The 10,581-nt window shown below is 43.2% G+C and overlaps 1 protein-coding gene across 1 annotated transcript in view; it reads right to left on the reverse strand.

Annotated features, from left to right (window-relative positions):
- Positions 1–8,931: 8,931 nt before the first annotated feature.
- Positions 8,932–10,581, reverse strand: part of STAT5B (signal transducer and activator of transcription 5B) — a 30,844-nt gene continuing 29,194 nt past the window's right edge. The window contains exons 16-18 of the mRNA XM_007942155.2: positions 10,017–10,068; positions 9,616–9,723; positions 8,932–9,058 (exon numbers count right to left, since the gene is read on the reverse strand). Coding sequence (XP_007940346.1) covers positions 8,932–9,058; positions 9,616–9,723; positions 10,017–10,068 — 287 coding nt within the window. The remainder of the gene's footprint in view (positions 9,059–9,615; positions 9,724–10,016; positions 10,069–10,581) is intronic.

The following is a 10,581-nucleotide window of genomic DNA, read 5'->3' on the forward strand; positions in this document are numbered from 1 at the left end:
GAGCCCACAGTTCCGACTACTCCCTCTGGGTAGCTGGCTGTGGCCAAGAAGCCACCACAACCTTGTCCCTTGTCAGCTCTATTATATACCTGGACATTCTTACAGCACATACAAATATGCATGTAGAAACATTGTCTGCTAACCACTGTGCCACCAGGGCTGCTGGGCACACTATCCCCTGCTTAGACATACCTGATAGTTCAGCTTGTCCACCCATCTACCCACCTGTAGATCAAAAGTGTGGTATAGTAGATAAAAGTACTTGATTGCTAACCAGTAGGTCAGTGGTTCAAACCTACCAGCCACTCCGTGGCAGGAAGACAGGGTGATCTACTTCCATAAAGATTTACAGCTTTGGAAACCCAATAGGGGTAGCTAGGAGTTGGAAACAACTCAATGGCAGTGAGTTTGGTTTTATATGTATGTGTGTGTGTGTATAGGAGCTCTGGTAGCATAGTGCCTAAAGTACTTGACTGCTAACCAGAAGGCTGGAGGTTCAAACCCACAAGCCACTCCTTAAAAGGAAGTTTGGGCAATCTACTTCCGTAGTGATACTGCCTCGGAAACCCAAGGAGGGGTCGCTATGAGTTGGGTACGACTTGGTAGCACATAACAACCACATATATGTGTGTGTGTATATATATAAAAGTGCAATAAATACTTAAGGATGATATTCTTTTAGCCTTTACACTGTTTTCTTTTGCTTGTTTGTTTAAAGATGACTTCAGGAATAGTTTTATTTCAAAGTTTGAAGAATATTCCAGGGCAATAGTCTTGGGGGTTCCTCCTGCCTCAGTGGATCCAATATGTCTGAATTCTTTGGGAATTTGAAGTTCTGTTCCATGTTTTTTTTTTTTTTTTCCTCATTTTCTATCAGGATCCATTGATTATGTCCCCATTTGAAACATTTCATAATGGCAGCCGGGCACATCCAGTTCTGGTCTTGTGTTAGAGGAAGCAGTGAACTAATGGAGGTTATTAGTCCTATAGTCCACTTACTTCTCTGATTCTTGGGTTCCCTTCTCTCTCTGTTGCTCCAGGCCAATAGAAATCAATTGTTGCATTTTGGATGGCCACTTGTAAACTTTTAAAACCCCAGGCACTACTCACCAAACTGGGAGGTAGACCAGAACCTTTAAAAACAGAGCTATGCCAATTAACTGCTTTAAAAAATAGCTTTATTGAGATATAATTTGTACCCTATACAATGCACCCATTTAAAGTGTATGATTCAATGATTTTTAGTATATTCAGATATGTACAACCAATGCCACAGTCAATTTTAGAAGATTTTCATCTCAGAAAGGAACTCTGTACCCTTTAACTATCCCCTCCCTATCTGCCCAGCCTTCTGGCCACCTACTTTCTGTCTCTATAGATCTTCTGGATATTTCATATACAGTAAATGGAATCATATATGGTCTTTGTAACTGGCTTTCTTCACTTATCATAACATTTTTTCAAGATTCTTCCATGTGGTAGCATGTTTCAGTACTTCATTCCTTTTCAATGCCAAATAATATTTAATTGTATGACTACACCTATTTTTTTTTTCATCCCCTTCATCAGTTTGCACTGGAGTCTATCCCACCCAAATTTAGAGATCATCTGAAGAATAGATTTGATTCATTGAACATCAGTGACCAAAGACCAGATGAGTTGTGGGATGACATCAAAGGCATCATACATGAAGAAAGCAAAAGGTCATAAAAAGACAGGCAAGGAAGAAAATACCAAAACGGATGTCAGAAAAGACTGAAACTTGCTCAACAGAAAGTAGCCAAAGCAAATGGAAGAAATGATGAAGTGAAAGAGCTGAACAGAAGATTTAAGGGGCAGCTTGAGAAGACAAAGTCAAGAATTATAATGAAATATGCAAAGACCTGGAGTTAGAAAATCAAAACAAGAACATCCTTGGCATTTCTCAAGCTGAAAGAATTGAAGAAAAAAAAAATCAAGCCTTGAGTTGCAATACTGGAGAATTCTATAGGCAAGATATTGAATGATGCAGGAAGCATCAAAAGAAGATGGAAGGAATACACAGAATCACTGTACCAAAAAGAATTGGTTGATATTTAACCATTTCAGGAGGTAGCATATGATCAAGAACCAATAGTTTTGAAGGAAGAAGTCCATCCTGCACGGAAGGAGTTGGTGAAAAACAAGGCTCCAGGAACTGATGGAATGCTCATTTAGATGTTTCAACAGAAGGATGCAGTGTCGGAAGCGCTCACTCGTTTATGCCAAGAAATTTGGAAGACAGCTACCTAGCTGCTTAGAAAAGACCCGTATCTGTGCCCATTCCAAAGAAAGGTGATCTAACAGAATATGGAAATTATTGAACAATGTCATCAAGTAAAATTTACATGCAAGTAAAATTTGTTGAAGATTAAAAAACAGTTGCAGCAGTACAATGACAGGGAACTGCCAGAAACTCAAGCCAGATTCAGAAGAGGATGTTGAACAAAGGATATCTTTGCTGATGTCAGATGATTCTTGGCTGAAAGCAAAGAATACCAGAAAGATGTTTACCTGTATTTTACTGACTATGCAAAGGCATCTGACTATGTGGGTCATAACAAATTACAGGTAACATGGGAAGAATGGGAATTCCAGAACACTTAGTTGTGCTCATGAGGAACCTGTACATAGACCAAGAAGCAGTTCATCAAACAGAACAAGGGGGTATCCCATGGTTTAAAATCAGGAAAGATATGCATCAGGGTTGTATCCTTTCACCATACTTATTCAATCTGTATGCTGAGCAAATAATCCAAGAAGCTGGACTATATGAAGAAGAATTTGGCATCTGGATTGGAAGAAGACTCATTAACAACCTGTGATATGCAGATGTCACAACCTTGCTTGCTGAAAAGGAAGACTTGAAGCACTTGCTGATGAAGATTAGCATCTACACCCTTCCTTATGGATTGCACCTCAACATAAAGAAAACAAAAATCCTCACAACTGGACCAATAAGCAACATCATGATAAATGAAGAAAAGATTGAAGTTGTCAAGGAATTTACTTTGCTTGGATCTACAATCAGTGCTCATGGAAGCAGTAATCAAGACATTAAATGATGTACTGCATTGGGCAAATCTGCTGCAAAAAACCTCTTTCAAGTGTTGAAGAGCAAAGATGTTACTTTGAAGACTAAGGTGTGCCTGATCCAAGTCGTGGTATTTTCAATAGCCTCATATGCATGTGAGAGCTGGACAATGAATAAAGAAGACTGCAGAAGAACTCATGTATTAAAGTTGTGGTGTTGGCAAAGAATATTGAATGTACTAAGGAGCTCTGGTAGCATAGTGCCTAAGGCACTTGACTGCTAACCAGAAGGCGGGTGGTTCAAACCCACCAGCCACTCCTTGGAAGGAAGATGGGCAATCTACTTCTGTAGTGATGTTGCCTCGGAAACCCAAGGAGGGGTCGCTATGAGTCGGGGCCGACTCGACAGCACATAACAACAACAACAACAACAACAGGGACTGCTAGAAAGAACAAATCTGCCTTGGAAGAAGTACAGCCGGAATGCTCCTTAGAAGCAGGAATGGCCAGACTTTGTCTCTCATACTTCAGTCACGTTGTCAGAAAGGACCAATCTCTAGAGGATTATCATGCTTGGTAAAGAGGAGGATCAGTGACAAAGGGCAAGCAAGACCCTCAACGGGATAGACTGACATAGTGGCCCATAGATGGGCTCAAGCGTGGTAACAATTATGAGGACGGTGCAGGACCAGGTAGGGTTTTGCTTTGTTGTACAAAGAGTCACTATGAGCGGGAACCGACTCCACAGCACCTAACAACAGAGTGCTCTATGTTTAACCAACTGAGGAACTTCTGTTTTCCAACGTGTCTGCTCCATTTTACATTCCCACCAGCAATGTATGAGGGTTCCAGTTTCTTCACACTCTCAGTAACACTTGTTATTATCTAACTTTTTACTACAGCCATCCTAGAAAGTGTAAAGTGGTATTTCATTGTAATTTCAATTTACATTTCTCTAAAGACTAATGATGTGGAGCATCTTCATATGTGCTTACTAGCCATTTGTATATCTTCTTTGGAGAAGTGTCGATTAAGATCTTTGGTCTATTTTATAATTGGGTTGTCTTTTTATTATTAAGTTGTAAGAGTTCTTTATCTATTTTAGATACAAGTCCCTTATCACATATATAATTTGCAAATATTTTCTCCCATTTTGTGGTTGCTGTTTGCATGGCCTATCTTTTTTCATCATTTTACTTTCAAACTATTTGTATCTTTGAATCTAAAGTGTTTTCCTATAGACAACACAGATTAATCTCACCCCACCCCAAGTCCAGTTTGATAATCTCTGCATTTTGATTGTTTAGTCTATTCACATGCAATGTTATTATTAATGCAGCTAGCTTATGCCGGCCACTTTACCTTTTGTTTTCTGTATGTCTGTCTTTTTTGTTCCTCTATTGATTGCTGCTTTGGTGGCATAGTGCCTAAGTCATTTGACTGTTAACCAGAAGGCTGGCGGTTCAAACCCACCAGCCACTCCTTGGAAGGAAGGTTGATCAATCTACTTCTGTAGAGATCCCGCCTCAGAAATCCAAAGAAGGGCCACTATGAGTTGACCCGATGGCAGTGAGTTTGGTTTTGTTATTGCTGCTTTACTGTATTCTTTTGCAGTGATATTCCCCAATGTAGCAGTTTAGTTCTTTAATGATTTTTGTTTTCACTATCTATATACTAGTTATCTTTTTAGTGGTTGATTTAGGGTTGATCATATTCATCTTATCAGAATCAGCATCAGATTTATACAAACTTAATTCCAGTGAGAGACAGAAATGCTACTCCTGTGCAGCTCTAGTCTCCTTTCTTCCTTTTTGTGTATTATCATCATACATGTGATATTCCTAAGTGTTACAAACCCCAAAGTGCACTTATTATTTTATATGATTTTATACCTTTTGAAGGAGCTGAGAGAAGAAAGGAGAGTAAGTATATATTTACAGTTTTTGTTATGGCAGCTTTCTTACTGCTTTTTATTTGTTCCTATGGATCTGAGTTACCATCTGGAGTCATTGCTTTAGCTCAATACAGCTTTGCTCCAACCCACTTCCTTTGTGCTGTTATTGGCAAATATATTACATCTCTATACATTATAAGTCCAACACTATATTATATGCATATAGTTTTATACAATTGCTTTTTAAATCAGTTAAGAGAAAAAAATATACATAGATATTGTCTTTTATGATTCCGTAATTATTTTTACCAGACTTGTGTGTGTTTTGGTGCACAGATCTAAATCTGAGGTTACTTGCTTTTAGTCTGAAGAACTTTACTACTTCTTGTAAAGTGGGTCTGCTACCAACAGTTCTCTCAATCAATTCAAACCGTTCAGTGACCTTCCTTTATGTTCTTTTGTATTTTATAACGACCTTGAAAATCCTATATTGTTGTTGTTGTTATGTGCCGTCGAGTCAGCCCTGACTCATAGCGACCCCTCCTTAGGTTTCCGAGGCAGTATCACTACGGAAGTAGGATTGCCCGACCTTCCTTCCGAGGAGTGGCTGGTGGGTTTGAACCGCCAGCCTTCTGGTTAGCAGTCAAGTGCCTTAGCCACTATGCTACCAGAGCTCATTAGCTAAATACTAGGAGCTCTGGTAGCACAGTGCCTAAGGCACTTGACTGCTAACCAGAAGGCTGGCGGTTCAAACCCACCAGCCACTCCTCGGAAGGAAGGTCGGGCAATCTACTTCCGTAGTGATACTGTCTCGGCAACCCAAGGAGGGGTTGCTACGAGTCAGGGCTGACTCGACGGCACATAACAACAACAACAGCTAAATACTATCACAATCATTTGTGTGATGGGCCTTTCCTTGACTGTAAGCCTCCTGAAGGCAGGAACTATTTTACATCTCACACACCATGCTTGGCTCAGGGACTCTCAATGTGCTGAACCTTAAGGATGGGCTTTCTAATAGGAAGACTATGGAGTTAGGAGGCTAGCAGACAAAGAATATAATTCTAATTTTCAACCAGAACAGAATTAGTGAGAATGTTGACACATTATGAAACTGTGACCAATGCCACTGAATAAATTTGTGTAGAAAATATTAAACGGAAACCTAATTTGCTGTGTTAACTCTCACCAAAAACACAATAAAATACTATTTAAAAAAACATCCCATGAGCAGGATAGTACAAGATGCCCTCACCGGCCATCAAGGCTGACAACCACCTCTGGGACCATCAACTCCCAACTAGCTCTTTTTTGCAGAGTCACATTGATTACTTCAAATGTCTTTCTTTCAAAGCCACCCTCCTTTTCCATCTGATGGTAAAAAATAAAAACAGGACTCAATATTGTCCCTCTAGAGGAAACCTTTATTGTAACATAAAATACACAATTGTGTGACTGCCCCAAATTGTACACAATACTTTTTTGGTGGCTATATAATAACTTGCTTCAACACTAAAATATGTATCTGAAATAATTTCACAAAGTTTTAAAAAGAAAAATTATAAAAAGTACTTTCAAGTTATATTCACTTTTAGTCTCCCCCCACCCCCTACAAAACCCTGCACAGTCCACGCACTGAGCTGGAACATTTTTATGACTTTTGTGTGTGTGTGTCTGGGAGCAGGCGAGAGGCTGAGATGGTCGAGACTCACCATCGCCTCCTCCTGTGGTTTGCAGGAATGGGGAGAAGAAAGAAAAGACAATGCAGAGAGCGCGTGCACCCTTGGGTCACCATCGCTTCCATCGGTAGGCACAGCCGCAGGAAAACTGAAGACAGCTCGGCAACTGTACAAGCATGGGCCCCCACTCTCTTCTACATCCTTCCCTCAAACCCCAATGCCAAGTGCAAACACTAGAGTGAGTGCAGAGGCACCCAGGACTGCTCAGGCTGCTGCACCCTCAGCCTGTCCTGGCGCTGAGTCCAGCCCCAATCTGGAAGTATGCCACACCCACCCCTCTCTGCCAGGCCTGCTGGAACACAGGCGGCCATCAACCAGAGGCAGGAGGTGGCAAAGCCTTGCTAAGTGGAGGGGACAGGTCAGGGCCCTTTCAGACTGGCACCTGGAGTGGTCAGGTGTTCTTCCTGTTCACCTTTTCCCAACAGCCCCATCCTCATGACTGGAACTTGAACCAAGTCTTGAGGGGTCGGAAAGGGGCTCAGCAGCATTGGCTATCAATGCTGGATTCCCAGAGGGTCAGCCTACTCCTCAGAGGCAGAGAGATTCTCTTGCCTGGCATAGAAAAATAAATCAGTGTATGAAACCAAGCCAAGGCAAACAGCAGCTCTGGAAAAGTCATCTTCCAATAAATAATCTACTACAGAGGAATATTTTCCTTTAACATCAAAACACTGATAAATTCAGAAGCTATTTTTTTGTAAAAAAAATATTTGTTTATTTACTCACATATATAAAAATAAGTTTTTAGGGCCATACTCTCCTGGGTGTGGTCATGCCTTTTTTTGGAAAGGGGGGTTAGGGGTTACCTTGTAGGCTTTACCTGTAAGCTACCTGCTTACCGCCTCTTCCCACCCACCTGCTATGTAGCCCTGCCATAACTCATTCCTTCCTACTAGTGTAAAGCTACAGGAGAAGCTATAGAACAGAATGATGCTGAGGCATTTTGTTTTGTTTTGGCAGTTTATCAAACTTCCCAGCAACTGTGCTGACTGCATTTCCCCAAACAGCCAACGCCTGACACCCAGCACCCTGCAACAGGTGGGCAATGACACCTGAACAATCTGGCCCTAGGCTCAGACCACACTCCTGCTACCCACTCATCAAGTCCTTGTGTGTGAACAGTCATGGGAAATGAAGTGACCTGGGTACACATGGGACAGGACCTGACACAGGGAGAGAGTGTTCTGATGTCATATCGGGGTGGGAAAGGGGAACAAAAAAGACCTGATTTAGAAACAGAAACACCATTCAACATTTGCAAAACTGCAGTATCAATAAGCCTGAAGAAAGCCCTGAACTGTGCCTCTGTCAGCACGGGGGAAGTGTGCACAGACGGAACAGCAGCTTCCTGGGTAACAAGACTCTGTTCTGGGTGCCTGGCAGCAGGGCTGGCATGCCACTCAGGTCAAAATACAAAGGACAGAAACACTGTAAGCTCTCAATTACACGACCCCTCTTTTCTTTCCTCTGTTTCATCAAACACGTCTGCACAGCTGTACACATGTACAAACTGAGTGGTAATTCCACTAAGAGTAAGGGACAGAGAGCGGAAGAGAAGGAAGAACAAAGAGGGAAGGACAGAGATGTATTAATGTCATTTAAAAAGCCACCACCCATCAGAAAACATGTCACTTCTTCCCTTGCCTCAACAATCTCTGTCTGTTGCCTCGGCCCACTGCTACCCAGGAAAATGAGGGTGAGGGCGGAGGGAGTGAGGGAGGGCCAGCTTTCTTTGTCAGAAGGCTGCTACCTAAATTTCAGAGGAAAAGCATGGACAACCACGTTATGTATCAATTGCTTGACAAACACAGTGACGAATTCTCAGCATAGAGGAGGTGCTTCCCCTCCCTGTGTCCTTCTCTTACTTGAACAACCAAGTCTCAAAGTTTAGCCACCCTCAAGACACATGGCCAAGTTCTGGGGTTCACAGAACTGCCTGCCTTTGTGCACAAGTTAAAAACAAGCACAGCCTCTGTTTGTAGCCCCAATGCTGCAGCTAAACCTGGATAGCAAGGGAGAGGAACACCACTACGTGCATACTTACACACACACACACACACACACACACACACACAACACACACACTCCCTTCACAGATGCCACCATGCACAGAAATGCTAAAGTCACAACTAGTATTAACACTTCACATTATGAGTATTGTTTCCAAAGAGAAGCGATTCATGGAATTAAAACATCCACAAGAGTAGTTCTTCCGGCAAGGATGGAGACGCTGCAGGAGAGACGGGGTCATGACTGTGCGTGGGGAATCCACTGACTGTCCATTGGTCGGCCTAAGAGCTCCTCTACACGCCGTGCGACGTCCATGGTGTCGTCCAGGTCAAAATCCCCATCTGTGTCAAGGACGGAGTCAGGGCTTGGGAGGAAAAGAGGAGAGGGGGAAGGGAGGGGGAATGTTGTCAGAGTCCAGAGAGAAATGATAAGCGGCAGAGACCACCTCCAGCCCCACCCTTACCAGGTATGGGGCCTAAGCCAGCTGTACCCTCAGCCCAGGACTTCAGGGGAACAGAACAGACTTCTGATCTGAACTCTACTAGAGAGTAGAGTTCTTTGTAGCTAGCCGTGCAGAGATTCAGATTAAACTATTTATCCCTACCCTCTCTTAACCCTGGCTGTCGAGGCACGTCTAAAGCCCATTTGGTGCTTATACAGAACAACCAAAATACTTCTGTTTAGGGAGAGGGGAGCAGATGACATCTGCCCAACTATTATCCCACCAAAACTGCCAATACCTTCTGGTTGAATCTCACCCACCCTGCACCCTGGCACATGAAGGGTCCAGCCCAGGTCCAGCCTGGGCGGGTCTCAGGCCTAGACAAGCTCTGGATTCCTTTGCCCACTGAATGTCTGGCATCCAGCCTGAGGTCAAGTCCCCGGTGCCTCCCTGCAGACACCCATGAGAACACCACCTACTTCTGTGGGTACATGTTATAGTGAGCCTGGGGGCACACAGCTGGGGACGGGGCCTGGTCCATGTACGTGGCGCTGCCCCCGGCAGAGTCTGCAGACACATTCACGAACCTGTGGGAGCAAGTAGAGCAGTCTCAGCGGCCAGGGGGCTGGGGGCGGAGCTGATGTGGGAGGGGGCTTGGAGGGGCTTCACATCTTTTTGGGGCTGTAGGACAAAGTGCCCCATGTGGCCACTGCTACCGGCCACATCATGATGGAGCCCAGTTCCCTCCCCAGGGCTAAGCTGGGTGTCCCAGAACGCAGAGTGCGTGGGTGGGAAGGATGAGAGGGGCAGAGGTGTCAGGTAAAAAGCCTGGGGAGGAGAAAGGCAGCAGGAGACCCAGACCTGGACCCTAGGCACTTACTCAGGGACCACTTGCTTGATCTGTGGCTTCACGTATCCGTCAACGGCTTTAGCTGCCAAAGGGAGAACAGTGATGAGAACCAAAGATCTCAAGTGAAATAAAAATGCAATTCCCCTTGAGAATCACATCTCTTCCTAGGACAGGACACAACCAATCAATTTTACCTTAGAATATGATACAGTCACTTCATTTTTCTGACAATCTGTTAGGAAGATCATCAGCTAGAGGAGAAACCTCAATCCTAAAACTGCAAAGTAAGATACCTCCCAAGTTGACTTGGATGTTTTAATCAATTCTTTCAACCACAGAACAGATATATTTCAATACAAATCTAAATCATGCATTCATTGCATGCTATGTATAACAGGAAAACAGTATCTTCAAAGTTTAAAGTTAAAGACATGGCAGAGGGACAGGATTTGCTCTATGTGTCCCAAAGGACAAAATTAGGACCAACAGGGAAAGGCATAAGAGGACACATTTTCAGTCAGTGTAAAGAAGAATGCTGTCATAATTAAAACTAAGGGCAAATCCATTGCTGTTGAATCAATTCCAGCTCGTAGCG

This window comes from Orycteropus afer, unplaced genomic scaffold (genome assembly GCF_000298275.1).
Source record: "Orycteropus afer afer isolate SDZICR_OR568_19922 unplaced genomic scaffold, OryAfe1.0 scaffold00085, whole genome shotgun sequence".
NCBI classification, from domain to species: Eukaryota; Metazoa; Chordata; class Mammalia; order Tubulidentata; family Orycteropodidae; genus Orycteropus; species Orycteropus afer.